The sequence below is a fragment of the Prinia subflava genome, chromosome 6, assembly GCF_021018805.1.
Source record: "Prinia subflava isolate CZ2003 ecotype Zambia chromosome 6, Cam_Psub_1.2, whole genome shotgun sequence".
In the NCBI taxonomy this organism is placed as follows: domain Eukaryota; kingdom Metazoa; phylum Chordata; class Aves; order Passeriformes; family Cisticolidae; genus Prinia; species Prinia subflava.
Genome location: NC_086252.1, coordinates 22,243,051 through 22,265,597, shown reverse-complemented (window position 1 = coordinate 22,265,597; position 22,547 = coordinate 22,243,051). Strand labels below are relative to the sequence as shown.

General features: G+C 36.9%; 1 protein-coding gene across 1 annotated transcript in view; it reads right to left on the bottom strand.

Annotated features, from left to right (window-relative positions):
* FAP (fibroblast activation protein alpha) overlaps positions 1 to 18,821 on the bottom strand; it is a 37,330-nt gene extending 18,509 nt beyond the window's left edge. Inside the window, exons 1-15 of the mRNA XM_063400644.1 lie at positions 18,613 to 18,821; positions 18,254 to 18,338; positions 12,160 to 12,255; positions 10,192 to 10,286; positions 10,014 to 10,088; positions 9,771 to 9,823; positions 8,723 to 8,795; positions 8,008 to 8,128; positions 7,371 to 7,525; positions 6,219 to 6,322; positions 5,736 to 5,871; positions 2,805 to 2,849; positions 1,009 to 1,113; positions 853 to 923; positions 212 to 265 (exon numbers count right to left, since the gene is read on the bottom strand). Coding sequence (XP_063256714.1) covers positions 212 to 265; positions 853 to 923; positions 1,009 to 1,113; positions 2,805 to 2,849; positions 5,736 to 5,871; positions 6,219 to 6,322; positions 7,371 to 7,525; positions 8,008 to 8,128; positions 8,723 to 8,795; positions 9,771 to 9,823; positions 10,014 to 10,088; positions 10,192 to 10,286; positions 12,160 to 12,255; positions 18,254 to 18,338; positions 18,613 to 18,618 — 1,274 coding nt within the window. The 5' untranslated portion in view covers positions 18,619 to 18,821. The remainder of the gene's footprint in view (positions 1 to 211; positions 266 to 852; positions 924 to 1,008; positions 1,114 to 2,804; positions 2,850 to 5,735; positions 5,872 to 6,218; positions 6,323 to 7,370; positions 7,526 to 8,007; positions 8,129 to 8,722; positions 8,796 to 9,770; positions 9,824 to 10,013; positions 10,089 to 10,191; positions 10,287 to 12,159; positions 12,256 to 18,253; positions 18,339 to 18,612) is intronic.
* Positions 18,822 to 22,547: the final 3,726 nt, after the last annotated feature.

Genomic DNA, 22,547 nt, shown 5'->3' with positions numbered 1-22,547 from the left:
CACTTGGTCTTTTAATCAATTTTTCCCAAGAGTATATTTAAATGTTAGATGTCATTTTTCCTTGATTGTCAGATGGAATCTGATGTTAAGATTTAGTTAAAATAGCTTGTGACATTACACATTAAACATCTTGAAACTAAATTGTTTTATTGACAAATCCAGACACCTTCTATTGACCTACTATAATTAAGAAAATGTTGATAACACTTACTTGTAAATATTCCTTCTTCCTGGATAGCCTTCAAATTCATTGCTCGAATAGAAACTGCAAATTCATTTATATGTTAATAAATAATCCATACAGTGATGACCTATGAATGAGCATCAAGATGAAAAGCCATCTTGGAAGTTAATTTAGACTTTTTGAGATTTCTGCATGTGATGGAAGAGTAGTTAAGCTTACATAGCTTTCATCTTAATAAATCTTTGCTCAGACTATGATTAGGTGAGACATAAGCCATATAAATAGGAGTTCTATCTTCATTCTCATGAGCTAATCTCTCCAATTATGTAAGCTGTTTCTGTCTATACAGTAAGCTGAATGAGAGATCATAAAAAGACACATAACTGCAAATTTTATGAAGGTTAACCACATGACTAAATTGCTTTTAAATAAGCCTCTCAAAGATGGGTGATAAAAATAAATAGAAAATTGAGGGTAATTTGCAAAGAATCTTTAGTAAATAATCATGTTTACAACCTATGCAGTGCCTTAGCATACAAATTTGTTGTGGATATATTCAGATAAACAAATTACACCTAATTATAATCTGACAAGTCAACAAACGGTGTTCAAATGATTAAGTGTTGCTTTTACTGACAAACACAATCTTTTTTCTTCATGACACTTACATTGCATCATTTGTTACTCTGAAAATGTATATTGCCTCCCATTCTCCACTTGTAACTTGGATTGCATTCTCCTGTGTAGTGAGACATTCAAGTTACTGAATATTGCAGAATTCTTTCAGGACAGTAGATCAATGTAGAACACTTTGCTTGACTTACCACAGAGCCATTGATGTAATGAATATGCTTATAACCATTTTTGTCACTAAAAATTTTGTAGTAAGAACTGCTGTCGGATGTAAAATATGGTGCAGAAACAAAGAACTGAAACAATAAAAGAAAAACAGTAGATGAGACATGAGACTGTCCAAGCTGTTTAGCATATTAGACTACACATGCTAAAAGTAACAAGACTATTTAATCAGTTCAAATGGGACAAACTACTTTGCACAAGTTTGTACCTGTGATATTCAATCTTCCCATGACCACATTACAATTTCTGTCATTTGAGATTTCTTAAACTGATAATACGGATACATCAAGAACACCACAAATGTGAGCTCTCTACTTGTAAGTAGAATAATTTGTATATTCTGAATTAGTTTCTTTCTTTAGTTGTTTAAAAACAGGCAGAAATTATTTTTAACAAATAAATTTCTGAATAAAGCTAATATTCATGAATGGTGCCAGACTGAATATTCTGTGGACCTCAGTTTGGCTGTTTCACTGTGCAAGCATGGCATCAAAGAAATGGGTATCTGAAGTTTCCCATACTATTCCACTAATTTTAAAGAACAGATTATTCCAGATAAGATCATACGACTTTTACTTCCTTTCAAACAATCACTTCTTTACTAAAATTGTCCGTCAACATTAAGATAATGCAGCTGTAAGTTTTATTGTTTTAAAACATGAAGACATAGAAATGACCTGCAAGTGTGTCAAACACAGCCAAACATTCCTGAGTGGGTATAACTTTTGAATAATATCAACTCAAGCTCAACTAGGACTTGTGACCACGAGTTAAATTCTCCTGGAGATTGTATCTTGGATTCCTAATACTTGAAAACCCATAAAGGCAAAAGCTGGGATTTATGCATGTGTGCAAATTCTTTAGCTCTACTAAAAACCTGCCATCAGAACCTCAAATGAAGTGCCAAAAAAAGAAAAAAAAGGAAAAAGTAAAATAACTAATCCTTGTAAATATATGATCTTCACATTAAAACATCTCTTTAGGGACGTTGCACTGAAAATTGAAGCTCATTGTTACGTTCACTGCAGGATATTCAGGCAGCGTGAGGTTCACACACTTGATTCTGTTAACTTCCCCTGCCTGAAAGTAAATATAAGCAACACTAAATATTCACTGTTGGACTGTATGACTGTAAATACTGATCTCATGCTCTTACAATTTCCTCATAGGTTTGTTTTTACTGCAAGTTTCCAAAGGTATATGGTTGTCTAGGGTTACTGGGCAGAGAAAACATCTTTTGCCCAGAGGTAACTCCAGAGAAGTTGCCTGCCGTTCTAGTGGGGTATCTTACCTTGAAGGTGCCTCCCAAGCTGAAGATGTCCAGCACCTGGCACTAAAACTGTTCTGAGTGGACAGGTTTTTTTCTTCTTAAGATATTGTGATAGCCCATTTTATCCCTTGCCCTAGTGTCACCAGAGGAATTTTACATCTATTCTTAGGCTCCAGAATGCTTCTAGAGATTACACTGCACTATAAATCTACCTCTTTTCATTAATTTCATCCCTTCATTAATTTCTGTCTCGACCAACTTTCCTGTCTAGTCAGTTGGTCAGGACAGAAATAGGTTTTTAAATTTAGAAAGTAGGTAGCCAGACACTAAGTCTAGCACAGCATTAAAAGTCTCAGTCCTACAGTGCAACAAGTCTCAGCAGTAGTGCTGTATGTCTCAGAAGGGTGCTTCATGTTTCAAAACACTGATGGGAAGATGCAGGAAGCTGTAGCTTTTAACTAAATTAAAATAGAGTACAGCAAGAAAACCTACGCCGCCTGCCCATCCTGTTTGACTCTCTTCTATGTGCTGTTGATTCTGAAAAACAAAAGCAAACATACACTCTTTAAGAAGTGACTTTATGGAGGTTCAAAATATTCAAATAAATCAGTAGCTGCCTGTAAAAGAGAATTTTAGAATATTTGCTATGAAAATTCGAGAGTTGGAAGTCTAAGTCTAAGTAAATAATAATAATGCTGGATTAAGGTAATTACATTAATTAGATTATTGTTTTTAACAGCTGTCATCAGACCTAAATAAAATTTAAAGCAATTATGCAACCTGAAAACAAGAATGAACAACTACTTAATCTCATTAATTTTTTGACAAAAATCCAAAGTAAAATAATATCAGGAATACTAATACTAAAAATTTGGTTTAGATTTTCAGCTGCTTTGTATTTTGTTTGATTTCAGAGCTGTGATGTTGATTTTGAGCACTGGATGATGTGACTACTAGGCATCCTGAAACTATGAATATAAATTTAGAAGATCTTAACTCCTTGTTCTTAAAGCTGATTTGGAAACAGACTTACACTGAGCATGAATGATGCATCTAAAGGAGCTTTTACATTTGTACTTACGTCTTGCTTGTAAAGCTTCTAGTGATATATTTAAAATTCTGCATCCAATCAATATATTTATTTTTTTATCTTGCATTTTTTTTTCTTTATACTGTTCATTTAATACAGTATTTATTCACAGTATGAACTAAATTTAACAGATTTACTTTCTGGATTGTATGGATTTTATGGATTGTATGGATTGTATGGATTGTATGGATTGTATTTCTCATCTTCAACATAACCTCATTACTATTTAAAATCACATGTTCTCCCTTCTACTTTAATCCTTACAAAGCGACTTGAGGAAAAGTTGCAGGTCTTTGTCCCTTAGAAGACTATTTAGTACTTTGCAAGGGCTCCACTGATCTACTAACTGAAAAGATGGATTTTATTTCTTTTTAAGATAATAAAAATGGGATGTATTGTTTTATATCTGCATCCTAACATTATTTTCCTTTCTTTAAATTAAGACTCAAATCTTGATGACACAGTACATCAGGGATATATTTTACTTCTCTCATTTGAGTAGTCCCAATTTCACATGATATGCCTACCTTTCACTCATATGAATAGTTCCAGTGCTCACATTGGTTTTTGTGGTTTAGTCACATGAGCAAGAGTTGAACATGTGAACATTTCTGATGAATCTACACTTTAGGAACATCTTATGGGTTATATTTTGTTATTATTTTTAAATACATAAAACACAGCACGTTTATTGTACATTAGAGCTCAATGCAATCTGAATTCAACAAGAGAACTATTTTTGCCAAAGGAAATGTTCAGAGAGATACTTTCTAATGGCAAATAGAGCTAATGCAGCAGTCCCATCTGTTCACACTCCTTCGATTGGCCATTTGTGCAAACTTTAATGTGATAAAAGCATTGTATCACTGTATAAATATAGAATTATAGAAACGTCAGTAGTGACTCCATAAATAAGGTTTCATGGAGAAATGCAATTAAACAAGGATCACGAACACAGTCCTGAAAGATGTTAATTGGTCTGGTCTGGTCTGGTTCCAGCAAAGCAATTAAGCACATGCTTAATTTTAAACACATAAACAGATCTATTGAAGTAAATAAAACTGGTTATGTGCTAAAAGTTAAGCTTGTGTTCAAGTACTTCAATGGATTGTGGTAGAATACCAGGAACCTTATATGTTTTTTTCTTTCCATTAAATATGCAATTATTAAAATATAGCTTTCTTGGAGGCAAGGTGAAAATTTAGTGTTAATGTACCTATAAAGTGGAATAATTACTTAGGAAATATAACAAATGCTGCATTAAACATGTTTTCTTCCCTAATAAATTACAATATTTCTCTGTGGAATACTACTTCAATGATAATGTTTTTGAAATAACAGGACCTTAAATTCCCTTTAAATTAGCAACAATTTTCAAATTAAAGAGGAGTAAAAATTATTTTCAGCCTGAAAAGGCTGTGTTAATAAACTCTGAATTTGTAATTTATCAGTTATACAGAATGATTTTATAAATATTCTTGCTTTTTATTTCCCATTAGTTCAAGGTTTCATCTAATGTTAGTTTTTATAGGGTTTCTGTACCTTTCTGTACCATGAACCCTAAGAATAAGTCAAAAGCACCAATACTAAAAGACAACAAATGAGATCTCTGTGCTAGAGTTACTGAAATTCAGGCTTGTCTTTCTTTCAGGATCTATATGAATTTATCTGTGTGTACACTTTTCAGGCTTTACAAAGCTCTGTTCTGTTCATCAGACCACGGTGTTCTTTCCCAATTTACTAAATCATAGAATGACATATTGAAACCAAATGTAGCTACTGTTGCAATTAGCCTGAAGTTTTATTTTCAGATTTGATTGTGTTTCTGAAAACTTGTGTGTCTACAACTGTATGATTTGATAAAACAGAAGAACTTCTTTTTCCAGAAAACCTGCTTTACTATGAATATGCATGTTCTTTCAAATAATCTAACATTAATCTAAAAGGACATGATTTAGTCAGACTTATGGAATTTCAACATGGCATAGCAAGATTTTCTTTACAAAAATACAGATTCTATATGGTTCCACTTTTGAAGATGCTAACACAAGAAGGAAATAAACAACATTACTGAAAGCATCTCAATAGCATTTGTCTGGTGGTTGTTGCTGTTGTTGTTTGGTTGTTATTTAAGCTTCACAAAGAAAAAAATGTGATGATTTCATTTCCTGGAGTAATTAATATTTTTCAGCCCTCTTCCAGCAATTAATATATTGAAAATGGTATCACAACTAGTAAAAGATTATTTTGATAAAACACTGAAATATAATTATGGCAGGGATTAAAAAATGCTAATTTTGGTAATTTTGGATTTATATTTCCAACTTCATTACCTCTGGACAGTCCCAAGTATTTAGATGCTCTTTGAAGTCACAGATAGCTAAGACTGAAAAGTTCTGTATTCTCTTCAGCCACTGCACACAGATTCGAGTATCTGTTACCCAAGTAAGCCAAGTAAAATAGTGATCACTAAAATATAAAAAATAAAAAAAAAAAGAAGAAAAAAAAAAGAAGAAATGGCAGTTATTAAACAACAGGAGTATAGAAGAATTGCTACAGATTGCATCCTTCACATTGCTCTCTGAAAAACAACAGCAAAGCTTCCACTGTTTTAGGGTACTTTTCTATCCTTTGTACTAATGTATCATATGGAAAGCCAAAATAAAAATACAATATTTCTAGTTAGTTTCTGATCTTTCTAGGAGTTTAATATGGCAGTACACTGTCAGAAAAAGTACAGCTCAGAGGTTCAAGCGTTTAAAACAAATAGACAAAACTTTTTTAAACAAGAAAAGACATACTAGAGGGTACACTACCTGGATGCTATGACTGCAGGAACCGGCACCTCCTTAGGCCCAAATGCTTCAGGGTTAATAGTGTCTACAATAAACACTTTAACAGTAGGATTTTTAGCTCCAGCCTTCAAAGAAAATGTTTAGGTTATTAAAACCAGGCTCTGAATAATTCAGATTGAGGAAAATCAAAGCACTCTTTTCAGGAAAGTAGACAGGCTACAAAATATGAATTCAGTTGAGTATAATAGAGCAAATGGTCTTACAAGATCTCAGAGTGACACTGCAGCAGTAGTACCTACTTAATTTTGAATCATTTCATATATAAAGAAAACCTTTGAGTTTCTCTACAGAAAATATGCTTGGTGAGAATCATTGTTCTGTTTGCAGTGTGGGTCTTTGCAGCACACATTACCCTGACTTCAGTGTAAAACTCCCATTTATTCACATTATTGCAAGCGCTGTTTGACATCCCAGCTGGGAAATGGTCGCTTAAACTGATTTCATGGTTGCTTCTTCACTGCATACATTATCAGTTTTTTAATTCTTCTCCATGTGTGGTCTAAACCATCCAGTTTTACTTTAGAACTGTGACCCAGCTGACAGGTGAGCAAGTTCTTAAGTTCCATTAACATGATCCCTTGCAGTCATATGAACATGATAAGAGTCGGGAGAGCTCTCTAATAGATGCTGAAGAAATGCCAACCCAAAACCTTCTTACCTTAGATCTGGCACTTGAAAGCAATTAAAATCCAAAGCCCCTTGAGATCAAAAAGCACTGTGAAGTGTGCAAATAAAGTGAAGCTGCCATAGCCTTTATTTTTAAAAATAAAAAATTTAGTCTCATAATTTATTTACTATAATGAAAAATAACAACTGTATAGTTTACACACCAGCATAAGTAAACCGAATTGAAAAATATTAAGGCTTGACAATGCAAGCATGCACTTCTGCACAGGCTTTTTACCTAAATGAATCATTCCATTTATTTCACTGATATTTAACATTTTGTATGTACCTACAGCTTTTCAGAACTTTGACCAAGCTTGTTTTCTTTCATTTAAGTCACAATGGATTTAACCATGGTAATACTTAGGGAATTAAGCACAGTTAATTTTCTCATTGTCATAACTTATTGCTCAACAGAAAGGAAGTCAAAAGAATGATAAAACATACCTTTGGGTATGGGATAGTTATTTTTCTAGGGTACTGGTCCTCACCAAAATATGAATATTCAATAACTGGTATGTCAGAATCATTAAATTGTACATATGCTAAATATCTTCCACTTGGAGACCACCACAGTGCATATTTTGTTGCTAGCATCTCCTCTGAGGAAAAGAAAATAGTTTATAACTGTAATCTACCTTCCAATCTATTTTAGCACTCTACTCAGCAATCTAGACACATAAAGACAGTTACAATAAATAAATGACATCAAACATCTCAAAACATGCACAGATCCCACTTAACTCACTTGGGATTTTCCTGTGTGCATGTTTTTTTACTTTTTTTTTGAAGTGCCACATTTTCACTGAAATTAAAACTAATTCTTAATTCCCAGCCTCTGCCTTTGCATCAGAAGGAAGACAACTTTGTTGAGTTCTGATACAGTTTCAGTAACAAAAAATCAGGATTTTGATTATGTGTTATGAATACAAAATTCATACATTGTACAGCAAATCCAATATGGAAAAGAAGTAATCCTTAGGCCTTAAAAAAAGAGTATCATGACAGATATTTTAAAATGGATCGTGAAAACTGGAACCAATACAAACAAAGCAATTGTTGTTGCCCTTCAAGATTTATTTACCTTCATAGACCCAGTCAGGAATCCCATTAAATATTTCATTCTGTATTCCATCACTAGTTATTTTAATTGGTGCCTCTCTGGGACTTTGTTTCAAATAAATATTATTCTGGTATACATATACCTAAAGACAAGAAAGTTTTTTTTAAGAGTACAGGCAATAACAGGATTGGAGCAAGATCTTCTGCAGTCAATACTCCTACATTACACTAGCAAGACCTAATGAATACAAAATGGGAAATGGTACACTAACAGCCCTTGTAAATTCTGCAAGAGTTGGTACTTCAGCAAATAAATTATACATTACAGGCCAAATTCAATGTTCAGTAAAAAATTTTAGAACAGATTTTAAATATTGCATCTGTAAATCTCCATTTTAAATTCATGTGTTAAACAGCATCAAAGGGAAACCAATTGGTTTTCAGGCCCTGAAACTGCATTTAATCTTATATAAAATTATGTTGGTCGATTCTGGATAGAGACTAGTGAGCAAACTGAAACATATAATGTATCTGAGAACATGGATTATTCTACTGAGACACAGACAGTAAAATCTGAACAAGTTAAAACTCTTTTCTTTGTCATTATTTCTCATAACAAAAATTAATAAATATGTGCCTGTCAAAAATATGGCCTAATAAAATAAAACCAAAGGCAGATAAATGTCTTTTAACCATACAAAGCAAATTCATTCTAGCACTTAATTATCTTTACTAACCAATTTGTGTCCAACGGGTGACCAGGATATATACTGAATTTTATGTGGAAGCTGATTTTCTGTTACAAAACCACTAAAAAAAGGAAAGAAGTTGAGATGGCTTTTTGTGCACAGTGCAAATGGATCATTATACTGTACATTAATAAAAAGGTCACAAAGTTATTTTCTAACTGCTTTATGTTTCTCGAGCAATGCACAATTAAGGCGGGCAGAGACATGCAGTTAACACGATGGTGTGCACCAGTGCTGGCAAAGACTTAAACTTCCTCCTTTGGAAACCCATTCAGCAGCCTAAGGAGCAGGCTTATCTCTTCCCAAATGCTGCACAAGCACCTACAGGCATTTGCTGTAGCTGCAGTCTGCATCAGTCTCGGCAGGTTAAATGTGAACCCAGCACACCCTGAGGCAGGCGCGACAGCAGCAGGTCCAGCACTCCTGAGGATCCCAACTCACAGGCAGCACCTCTCTACTCACATCAGCTCCCAGCAGCTTCCTCCTGGCACCTCGAGCCAACAGTTTCCCAAGAAAGGTGCAGCTCAGTGCAGCCCCTGTTGCTCAGAACTATGAAGCATTTGGTCGTGCTGCTACTTACAGCATAAAAAGGCGACTGCAGAGGCACATGGCCTCCACTGCATCTGGGTAGAAAGGGGAGTTTCCCAAGATTGCCCAAACTTGGGAAAGAGACCAAATGCCATGGGAGAAGCTATAGACTGCTGAGGAATGTGGGACGGGCTGTTACAAGAGTTTTAGAAAAGCTGAAGGTTAGATCAATGATAAAAAGAATGAATTAGTAGAAGGGGATGCAGACAAAAGAGAGTATTGAGCAGTGAAAGTTTTAAGGCATGAAATAGAAATCAATCCAGATGAAAAGAATGTATGATTTTTCCTAGAGAACATTTTTTTTCTCAAGCAAACAAGTAACCTGACAGATTTAGACAAAAGCAAAGCAAGTTGGTAGTCACATTACTACAGATTTGGAGTGAATGCTTGCAAGCACATCACTACAGTGTATTCACCACAGCTCTCTGTAAGAAATACCAGGCCTTACCCATTAATGAGATCATAAATGTGATACGATGCTGTATAAGAGTATCTCCACAGCTGCATAAATTAAACAAGAGAATATTATTAGCCTTGAAAAACATAATCTAATTACAAATAGTCAGCTGCCTCTTCACAGCCTACCCCTTTCTCAAGAAAGTACCAAGAAACATTTATCTATGGTAAACACAATCAACAAAATACTAAATAAAATTTAACATTACATTAAGAGGTATATTAAAATAATTACCTTTGAATAATTGCTTTCCAGAGCTATGAAATATTGGTCTGATGACATCACATAATTTGAAGCGTTAACTTGTTTCTGAAAAATTAACAAGTAAATTAGATTCTAGTCTCACTCACTTTTAAGCTGTAATTTGAAATACAATTGCACTTTTCTGCCTTTTTATTAAAAAGGTACATACCATAGTGCTGTTTGTCATGATGGTGGTTGCGTAATTGATTTCAACATTGTAAAGAACAATGTCATCTTCTGCAGACTGATGAAGATATTCATTATCTTTACAAACAAGATAAAATGTCTGTTACCTTCACAGAAGATACTACAGAACAAATGTGTTTATCAGCGAACTCACATGTCTTTCAAAGAACAGGTTTTAAGCAAATATTTTTTGGCATCTACATAAAAATGTTTTTCTTCTAATGATGCTGTTTGAGTTATCAAGAAACTCTCTTCAGGGTTCTTGAGTACATGCTTGAGATTGTACACTGCACAGAGGATCCACTATTTAACTTTACAAGTAAATGCCAGATTTTATTCTCATCAATATCTCATCAAGAATGCCAGTGATAGACCCATTAGAAAGTCAATATCAAAATGTAAATGTTTTTTAAGAAAAGATATTTGCTAATTATTTCACCAGAAAATTCTCATTTGTATATTCTGCACATAACAGCTGTACCTGCAACTGACACTGCATGAATCTGCCTTCACAAAAGTCCTACAAAATGAGGGTGAGTGGGCTTAATTGAAAATGGAATTTAACCCTGCCTGTGCTCAAGATCTGGGCTATAGTTTGGTAGAAAAAGAAGATCAGAATTTTAGTTTCAGATTATTATTTTCACCGCTATAAACAGAGAGAAGGAATTACATATTTGGTGTCGCTAGAAAACAAGACTCAAAGTTAAAAAGCAGCCTGAAACATTGTGAAGATGTTCATTTTTAGGAAATTAGATCACCCTTGGATCTTCTGAGCACTCTTATGTGATTTGTGTTACAGTATTTGTGTTTAAAATCACCCTTAGGATGAGACATACAATTTTAATTCCTTGTTTTAGAAGAGAAGTAGACATATGGAATGCTGTAGGCATGACTATCTATGGAATCTATGGCATGACTTTTGTGTGAGTTTTGTGACTGTTAAAAGGAAAGATAAGTCTAAGTGAGAAAGCTATAAAGAGAGAAGAAGAATATTAGGTTTAGGTGATATTCTGCCTGCATTCTTCAGACATTCAGACAGAATTCTAACAAACAGTGACCTTATTTTTAAATTATGCAAGTGATAACAACATAGTTCAAACTGTTAATCATAAAATTGAACTACCGCAAGCAATGCTGTATAAGGCTTTACTTCAGTTCTAAAACTGTGGGCTAAAACTAGCTTGGTGAGAGTCCATGTGAATGGGCACTATGCTTCTTGCTGCTGGCAGAGAACAGTGCTCGAGGCAGCCCAGAGATGGGAGTAGTATGTGTGCTAGAATGTAATCCAGCTAGCTGCAGTCCTCCTGGGCTGTGCAGCTCCAGGATAACAAGAGCAGCACTTAAGCCACAGAGAAATATTTATATCAGCAGCAAATGACTTCATGTCTCCACCTTAAGGAACTCAGAAATTCAACTTTATTTTCTATGCAATATCCTGGAACTCAGGAATTTCAGCAGAGTCAGCACTTCCTTAAATGAAATTAGAACAGCCTCATTGCAGAGCCCAGTATTACTGAAAACAAAGAACAGGGCCTGTAAGACAGACTACCTCAATCAGTACAAGTGGTAAGTGAAAAAGTGCAGTGAAAAGCATGAAAAGGAGATTGCTTAAGGAATGACTGACACATTGACAAATTTCTTTCACTTACTGCAGTGAATATGACAGTAAAAGAAATAAAACACTGAAGGCCTCTGTAAAATTGTAGTTTATACTTGACTCAGACATGTCTGTTGAAACATCAAATACCTGGATTTTCTAGAATGACTGACAAAACAGTAAATTTCAACCACAAGTTTTGACTAACACTTTGTTTAATTTCACAGTTAGCATTCATTCAAAGTAAAGCTGGAAGGAAAATATATTTCTCAGTCTGTGTAAACCAGTCTGGAAATACATATTAGAAAGGCTTATCTGTGTTTGAGAAAAGGCTTATCTATGTTTGCTACTTACCTGACACCCAATATGGAAAAAATGTTTTATATTGGAACTTTCCATTCAAATAATCCTCCAATGTAAGAGCTCTGGGACCATCATCTGTGTTGACAACTAAGAATAAGACAAAAAGTTTATGTTAATGCAAAGAGGGAAAAATTTCTTAGTCCAGAGTTTTGTTTTTTCTGTATTTAGTGCCAGGGAACAGTGAGAATACCATAGTCCTGGAGATATGCAAAGCATAGGGGCAGCAGAAAGGAAAGTTCTCTGTTACTGTTCTGATAAGGTCCTTTAGCCTCTGAAACACTCATCTTTGGGAATGCAAAATTAACTAGACAAACTCATTTTCTTCAACCATTTATTCACTCAGACACATTTACCTGAAGACTTTGTGAGTCTTTTTCCACACAAATGACAAAATTAAAGGGTTTTGAGCTTGTTTTTTTGTTTTTTTGAAAGCATGGGTTGCACAAACTTGTAGAGGCAACTATTTTAATCAAGATCTTCACATGTTCAGAAAATGGTCAAACAACAGAACTGCCTACAAACCCTTACTTCCAAATTTTGTACATGCCTCATGAATCATTGTTAGAAGATGGCTTGCAAAATAATCACCATCCACGTATATTTCTTAGTAGTCACGTGAAACATTCGTGAAGGAAGGCAGATAAAAAGAATGCTAAAAAGTAATGAATGAGTGAACCCAAACTTGAATTTTTTATTTAATACTGCAAAATAAAATTATCAATGATTCTCTAAAGAAGACAGGTACTCAAATATTTGATTTCTAAGCAGGTCAGATAACTGTATTAAAAATAATGGAAGAAGTGGAAGCTGGTTTGCTGGCTCTTGACTGGCTATATTTTTTCCCAAAGCTAAACAACTTAAGCAAAGGCAGATTTTAAAAGAAAATTCAAGGTCAAATGAACTGGATAAGAAGAGGATTATGCTGTGCAATTCCTGTGTAGAACCTCTGCAATACATAAGAGTGAGAGTAATCAAAATATTTAATCCCCAAAAGACACATGACCTTTTCTGATAAAGGCCAACTTTTAAAGTTCAACAGCATAATAATGGCAGCTTTCAGGTCTAGGCATTCTGGATGCTATGCTTTCTCCTTTAAAATCGAAGGGACTTCTGCCAGAGATAGTAGAGATGTCACACTGCAGCTTAATAGATCTTTGCCACTTCCCCTGTTTGTTCCTTCAGAGCTCTCAGATGACAGTCAGATAATCAAGATGACTCTCAGGTTTCATATCATGCTCCATCACTTGCTCATTAGTTGCCCTCCCTGTTAAGATCACACTGACTTCCTGGGAAATGTTTCTTCATATTGCCTTCTATGGTACTTTGTAATGATAATACATATTTTCTTCTGCTAAGTGACTATTACTTACTGTAGAATACACATGTCAGGTTGACTGTTGACACAAGCCTTGTCTGCACTAATGCAGAAGAAAACTGTCACAAGGAATAAAACTGAATGCCAATCCAGAGGCAAAAACCTGTCCGTATAAACTCTGAGCTAGCAATATGTCCAGAAAATATCCCAAGTTCAATAAGAAGTTAATTCCTCTTGCTAATACTATGACTGCATATTATAGATCTTTGATACACTAATGAAAAAACATAGGAGATGGCAGACTGAAAAAAATGCACAGAAGATAATTCCAAAGAATCCAGTTCTAGTTATGTTGAATGATGATTACTTACAGCTATCTCTCCATTAAAATTCTCTAAGGGAATAAGCTTATTACCAAAAGAAATCAAGACATATTTCCAAGGTTGTTTGTATAGAAAGCTTAAAATTTCCAATCCTTTTTGATACCTTAATGTGGTAAAATTGTCAGGTTCCTTCTCTCATCTTAAGAGACAAGCAATATCACAAACTTCTCATCACTGGTCTAATTTTCACAGCTCAAATTTAAACCTTCCCTGTGTTACCTCTTTCACCCTTACATACTTAATATTCCATGAGGATTTATTATGGCTACTAATTTTCAAAATGTGCCCACTAAGATCTGAACTTCTACTACTGCACTGCAAAAAATTTGAACACAACTATTTCTCCCTTGAGTACTCACAATTTTGAATGCTTGTTTTTAGGTAACAGTAGATAGCAACAGCACCTTCAATTGTTTCCCACTATTGTTGCTGATTCTTTCTTCTGTAACTAGAGACAACAACAGTATCTGAAATCTCTGCTCACAAACCAGACACTAATATGAAAAGTCCTTTACCTATCTGCAGCACTCTATAGACATTAATTTGGATGGATGTTGGTAGGCTTGGCAAATTCTTTCATTGTGGTTTGTTTCCCTGTGAAATAATAAGGATGACAAAAAATGCCCAGGGATAAAAAGCAAGCAAACAGCAGAACCAACCACAGAAACGAAAGCTTACCAAATTTCAGCTTTGCTCGCTTCACCACCCTGCTGCCTCAGTTTTAATTCTTTGTGGTCCATTTCCACTCATTTTACAGGGTGCAGTTTTGCGTTTCTCTGTGAACTGGTTATTTTGCTTTACAGTGTAACTTGCTTTATATATTCAATGGTCATACTCACTCATGCATTTGAGTGTATTGGACTTACATGTATAATTGTAGTGATAAAAGTCTGTAAACATCTAATAATTATCACTGACTTTGTGCAGATAGCTTCTCCTTTACCTTTCAGTTCACTGTCATGAGAGAACTTGATAAAACACAGGAAGCAAAACTTGCAGTTATATTAAACTCAGATTAACTTTATGCACATCACTCCATCACTGAAATTCTGTTTGTATTACCAGGATTATTCTATTTCAAAGACTGGATATAGGTAAACCAACACAACCCTTTATATTTCAAAGCTCTCCTGGCTTATGGCTTATTCCACAACATGTTCTATTGTGCATCCTTATAAATTGTGTCTAGTCTTGCCAAATTACAGTAAACATACATAATAACCAGAAGGTATTTTTGTTTCTGTAGATGCTATTTTTTATATGCAGTTATATATATGTATGTATGTTTATAAGTATTTTATTTAGCATCCACTGCTGAACATCAAGTAGAGCACATGCCAAAGGAAAACTCGTTAGCATGGTATTATTGTCTGCTTCTGGACTAGAATTTCCATTCTCATCTCTGTGGGCTGATGCTGAAGAGCTGAGGCAGAAGCTCCTTGAACATGAGGAACCACAAAACTCAGTTTAGCATCAGAAATTATTTCCAACACTCCTGACCCTGCTCCAGATCTTTGGTCACATTCAGCATCAACTCTTATCAACTGAACCTGCTTTTCCACTTTTGGATTAGGTGTTGCACAGAACCTCTTCCTAAGAAACCGGCTGCTCACCATTTTGTGTCTGAGCAGTAAGCCCTGTGATCTCATCTGTGACATCAGAGAAACACAGATTGGGCCTCAGACCTTGGCCACGAGTACACAGAGAACAGAAACTTCAACAGACACAACTTTGGACATTCATTAAAAATAGTAGAAGAGATTAATTTGAAGCGTAAGCGATACATTTAGTTAATTGTAACTCTGCCTGTGATTCCGCCATTGCTTCTCAACAGCAGACAGGTATTTTCTTTCTTGTTTATGCTGCAGAAGAACAGGGCTAGCTACACCGGTGTACAAGTGAAAAGCTCCTTTCTTGGAGTTGTGAGACCATAGCTGGGTTATCACTGTCAGGTAAATCCCACCACATATTCCTAACTCAAAGATGTGTCAAAAAATGGTCAGAGATTTCTCAGGCATGAATGCCATTTGCTACGCTGAGATTGCCCACCTTGCTCTTCTGAGCCCCACAGAAATTGTCTAATAACTGCAAGTGATGCCTTAAGCTTTAGCTTTCATGTTTTTCAGATTCTGTCTGCCTAGAGGTGTAGTTCTGAGCCTCATATTAAGTACTAGTAAGCTGTCTTCACGGAGTAGGTAGACAAAACAAATCCTTCTCCTGCTGAAGACCAAGGACAAAAAGTATTTCCCTCTTAATATCCTCTCAAAAAAATTATTTTCCAGTTAACTTTTGAATTTTGACAGAAGACAGAAGAATTTTTGACATTTTTATACACTTGCATATGCAAATCAAAACCACCTATCACATTTTGAGGAGTCTGAAGAAATGAAATTACTAGAAACTTAGCAGACAAGACCAGAACTAAATGTTTCTTCCATTTTTCTTTACAGATTTTTTAAGCAGGAATTTATTTGGTCTGTGTCTATACATTTCTCGTATGCAATTAATTGTCTTTCTAGATTGCCACATCCTTTCAGCTGAGCCGTGGTAAAGCCGGAATGTACAAACAACATTCCAGCTTGTAGCCATTTCCTGCCTGTCTTCAGCTTGCAAAATTTGTAACTGCAAAATTAATTTATATTTCTTCTATTTACAACTGATCCGTAGACTACTTAGAATTCAAAAGGTTAAGGCATTTGAACAGGTAACTGCAGCACTTGCAGTTCCACCTGGGAATAAGATGCCCTAATCTGACACATCCAACATAACTGTGTGTCGGACATAACTGTGTGTTCTTCAGTTGTCTAAAATGCTCCTCCAAAAGCATCCTGTGAAGTAAGAGAATTTCTTTATCGTCCAGGATCTAAATATGTTTGGTATGACTGGTTATCGAGTCACTATTCCAAGAGAGATGACAAGTATTCTCCATAATTGCTGAGGTACTGAAGAGGCCAGTGGGCTGTGACAACTGGAGAGGGGAAAAAAACATGTTCACTTTTTCCTACAGTACCTTCCGTCATCTTTATCAACTTCTCCAGGCTGCCAAACGGATCCTTGGGCTCCAACCTCTTTGTTCCCTCACTACTAGTTTTTTAATTTAAATCTTGTAAAAATATTCTGTCTTCCCTGTCATATAATGCAGATCTGATGGGAGTTTGATACCATGCACTCACGTCATAGTGAAGGCTCAGATTTGACCATGCTTAGCTAGACGAAAAATCTGGCACCCCCCTATTGACAGAAGAGTCAAACCTGTCACTCTGAGATGGTATCTCTTGCAGCACTGCATAATATATATGCATATCTATATCTATCTATAGATATAAGTATATAATTAATATATATCTGTCCTTATCTTAAAATGCAGCATAACAGAATCATCCCTAATTGCTTCAGAAACCTTCAACCCTTCTCTCAGCAATCCATGATAAACATTAGTCTCAGGAATATCAGGTACCAAAGAGATTTCACCTTTCACAAAACCTGCGTACTAACAGCAGGACTTGACTTAAGCAGATGGTTGATTTTATAACATTTAGTTGTAAATACAAAACTGTTTCTCCATCTCAGTCCCCCTGCGCACACACACAAAAATAATAATAGAAAAGTAGCCTTTAAATAGATACTGTTACAGGAAGCTAAGCCTTTTATTAATATTTTAATTATTTCAGAGGCATTCAAGTAATCTGCTATAGTGATAGGGTCACGTAAATACTTGTATTGCCCTTTCTAACTTGTCATGGGAAACAATTGCCATCAAGTCAGTGCCACTCATGTTCAAAACTTCAAAAATCATTTCAAGCTTCACCAGAGGATTCAGCAGACCACACTGGGTTGATTTACCTACAGCTGGTGTCATAATACTAGAGCAAACTATCCATCCCTATTTTATACAATGCTGACTTTAATTTTCAAATGCAAGCTTGAATATATTCACAAATAATTAATCATACCATCTACAAAAAAAAAGTTTAACTTGTAATTGGATGCAGAACTTCTGTAATTATTACACAACCATTAAAACCCAAATGTAAATTTGTCAAGCTAAAGAAAATTACTAGCAGTTTGGGAAATTCTCCTAACCCCTAACACAGAGAAGATCTGAGAGTTATTTTTGCAGCTGTGACTAAGAACATTACATATCATGCACAATGAAGTTAATTCAGGTGCTTTTCACTTCAAGGAGTCCCTTGTTTCAACATCTGCTGGCATTTCAATTTTACCTTCAGGATATTTCAGCTGTCAGTACATTTCTGTAAAGTGATGAAGCCATAACAATTGTGACAGGACAATCCTAAACACGATTTGATAAACTTTTGTGAACTTTAGAAGCCACAATAACCAAAGATACTGCATTTTACACTACATTAGATTAGAAATACCTTACCTCTTGATGGAAGCAGTATAATACACATAAGTAATAAGGAAAGCAAAAGGCATATAACCACGCCAAATATGATTTTTAGCCGGGTCTGCAGAACAGAAACAAACAACAATTATATTTTTAATATTGTCTGAAGTTTCCTTCCATGGTTGGTAAATAATGAAATCCTCCTTCTCTCTAACTGCTGTAATCTGTCCAAGCAGCAAGCAAAAAACGTCCCTGCAGTACATACGAAAAGACTTCCCTTTCCTTCTTCTTTAAAGCAAGTATTTTCACTTCAGAGCCTGGCCTTGTGCAGCAGCTGACAGTTTAAAACAAAGGATGTAAATGCTACCAAAAGTTGAATTCAGGAGCATACAGACCTTCATTTTCTGTCGTACTCTAAAAGAATGTAAATTCTCCCTTCTGGGTGTTGGTCAGTAGATCGAGGAGAGGAGTTTGAAAAGGCAGTGTCTGTTTTCACAGTTGGAGGCCAAACCTCCGGCAGACTTTTTTTTCCTACATACTTTTGGAAACTCTGCCAAATTTCAAAGGCTTTCCATAAAATTGAAACCACACTTTTGGGGAAGTTCTTGGACCAGGAACGGACAGTGGGAGGCTATCGGGTGGTGATTATGTACTTCCCATCAGTGTGAGCTGTGACCAACATCTGCTTACACTAACTTGAGGTTTCATGACTCATCAGACTCTTGACATGCACTGTTTTTCTCTGAAAAGTATCTACTGTGTTTTTTGGCAATCCCCACATTCTCTAGACAGAGTCGTGACCGTATTTCTACTGTCTACAGAGAACTCAGAAGAAAATCCCGTAGCTTTATTGTTTATGTAGAATTCACATATGTTTACTTTTAGAAATAATAAATGATGGCACAAAAATGCAAAACAAGCAGCAGAAACAGATACTGTTTAATGTCTTCCACATGTAGGGAGAATTTCTGTTTTTCCCTGAAAACAATGCACATCTATAGGCTACGTAGGAGAGCGTAAAGAAGTAAATACATACAGCCCAGCGGAAATTCTGAAATAGTTCTCCAACCACCAATTACACCTATTTTATTTAGCCCACTGAAATGAGGTCAGCTGAACACTGGGAAAACTCCGGAGACCGCAGTGTCGGGTTACATAACCCGTCCCTCCGGAGAGCGGGGACGGGCCGGGAACGGGAAGCAGCAGCAGCCGCCGGCCGTGCCCGCTGCCGGCCGTGCCCCGCTGCCGGCCGTGCCCGCTCCCGGCCGTGCCCCGCTCCCGGCCGTGCCCCGCTCCCGGCCGTGCCCCGCTCCCGGCCGTGCCCGCTCCCGGCCGTGCCCGCTCCCGGCCGTGCCCGCTCCCGGCCGTGCCCGCTCCCGGCCGTGCCCGCTCCCGGCCGTGCCCGCTCCCCGCGCTCCGCACGGCGCTGACCCCGCCCGGCCCTGAGGGCGGCCCCGCCCGCCCGCGAGACCGGCCCGCGCGGGAACGGCGGGGCACGGCGCGCCCCCTGGCGGCACTGCCCCGCACAGCGCCACGGGCACACGGGGACACGGGGACACGGACACGGACACACACGGGGATAGGGACACACACAGGGACACGGACAGGGACACACACGGGGACAGGGACACACACGGGGACACGGACAGGGACACACAAGGACACACACGGGGACAGGGACACACACGGGGACACACAGGGACACACACGGGGACACGGACAGGGACACACACGGACACACAGGGACTCACAGGGACACACAGGGGCAGAGACACACACAGGGACAGAGACATACAGGCACGGGGACACAGGGACAAGGAGACACATACGGGCATAGGAACACAGGGACAGGGAGACACACGGGGACAGGGACACAGGGACAGGGACACACACGGGGATATGGACACACAGGTACAGGGACACACAGACATGGACATGGACAGTACATACACATGTACATGGACATACAGTACAGACACACACAGGGACACACACACACAACACACACACATGGACATACAGACACACCATACAGACACACACATAAATGGACATACACACATATATGTACACATATACATAGACATGCAGACAAACACACACACGCACACACAGGAAATGTCACCTGCCAAAGAAGGCCACAATCTGACAGAATATTCACATGAAATTTAGGGCTGGTAACTGCAAGTTGCAGCTTGGACTTAAGAGTGTTGATTTTGCATGCAGAGTCTGGTGACTCACTTTACCTTTCTCCCTGCTGGGACAGAGTTAATTTTCTTCTGAGGAGTCTGCAGTGGTGGCACTCCTGTGTGAAAGTCAGGCACTGCGACTGATTTTTCAGAGGAGGTCAACAAGGGCCAAGTACCCAGATCTTACTGAAATTCAGTAGTTGATGGGATTATCAACTCCTCTGGCTTCTCTGAAAATTGAAAATCTAGTAGATGAGATAGGTTTTCTGTCACATCAAATTGTCCAGCAGAACTTGGGCTAACTACAGAGAACTTATTACAGAGTATCATAAAGAAAAAAACATTTAATATATTATCCCTCAAATGGCCAAGTTGCCACCGTAGCTTAAGTATGGGCTGGAATTTGAATCATAACTGTAACACCAGCCTTGGTGAGGCAGAACCGATCTGGGCAGTATTTTGGCAATATTCATTGCATTAGACTTGGAGAGAGAATGTTTGAAAATATTCAAATGTAGTTTCTGGAAAAAACTGATTTGAAACATGCCTTATTTTCTCATGAAAATTCAGTTCCTCTCTCTGCAATTCTTGCCACAACAATAAATTACAAGTTAAACACAATGAAGTTTTGGAGTAAGATCAATCCTGGTGATGTAAGACATGCAGGACAAAAAGGCTGAGAAGGCTAAAATACATTGTTTATGAATATATCTGTTTATATAATGTCTGTATATACTTTTTTGTTTAATGTACATTTTATATTTGTACATACATTGTTTATATATACTGTTTGTTATGCTAAAATACACTGTGTAATAAGGGTAGAACTCAGCTCAAAACAAGTTGTTTTCCTAATAAGATAAAACTGCAGCTACTCAAAATTTCCATAACGGAAAAGAAATGTAACAAAAGAATTTTCCCCCTTGTAACTCATGTTTCATATTCATATTTCCAAACTGCTACTTATTTCCTAGCATTCCATAATTAATGCTGTTTGTATTTTCAATAACATGGTGCAGAGAAATACATTTTTTCCTACCAACATTGGTTATTTCTCACAACCAGAACTACACAAAATTGCAAATGTAGGTTTTTGATCAGGCTAGTTTTCCATTCCAAATATGCAGCTTCTTCTAATGAATGCATACTTAGAGAATGCTTCAAAGGAAATGATTCAATCTCACATGATCTAAAAGGCTTTACAAAATTACTTTATGCTGCATACTGTGTATTTGTTGACTTCAGAAATAAAATTATTTAGGCATGAGTTTTAATAGCGTTCACAATGGTTGCAGATTAGAAGAAAAAAATTACCTGAGAGAATGACATTTACGTGCTTTGTAGAACTACTGCTGATGCCTAAACTCCTTTCTCTGAACTGTTTAGATTAGTACCAGTGAAGAAGAAAACAGCAATTCTTTCCAAGCCAAACTCTTCCTAACTGCTGCAACATAAGGAACCCATAATGGAAGAGAAATAAGTGTAAGAAAGGTAGAAAGAGGGTAAGTCCCTTGGAGAAATGAGCAAATTATGGAACAGAAAACATAGTTTGGCCAGCAGCTATCCAACCTGTTATGCAACTACTCGAAGGTTACTAAAGTGTTTACTCTTCACACATGAGGAAATGCAGATTTACAGATGTTGGTTGTGCATGACATCAGACCAAAAGGAGACAGAGCAATGAACGTAGAGCTGAGGTGGATCTGGTTCTCAAGCAGCCACACACAGAGCTAGACAAATCCCCAATGACTAAGTTTTTCTTCTTTCCACATTTGTGAACTAAATAAAAGCTGTAAGTAGTAAATATTATCAGGAATTGCCACACTCCCTGGAGGACGTTGAGTCCCTACAGGCAATAAATGCAGAGGTAAGCAGAAGATAAAACACAGCAATTTAGCTTGTTTTTTACAATGTCACACTTCCTGGATGGGCAATATAGGTGTGTTTTACAACCCCATTCAGAGAAAATATCTTGACGGGAAACTCGTTACCCTACACACCAGCAGCATTAATTTGAGGTGCATTATGCATCATGCTGAAGATAAGCTTTGGTGACAATGGGGCAGAGTCACGCTAGGAAATGGGAATAAAACAACAGCACCCAGGTGAGCTACAAGAAGCCCAGGCATGTTTGTCCTACA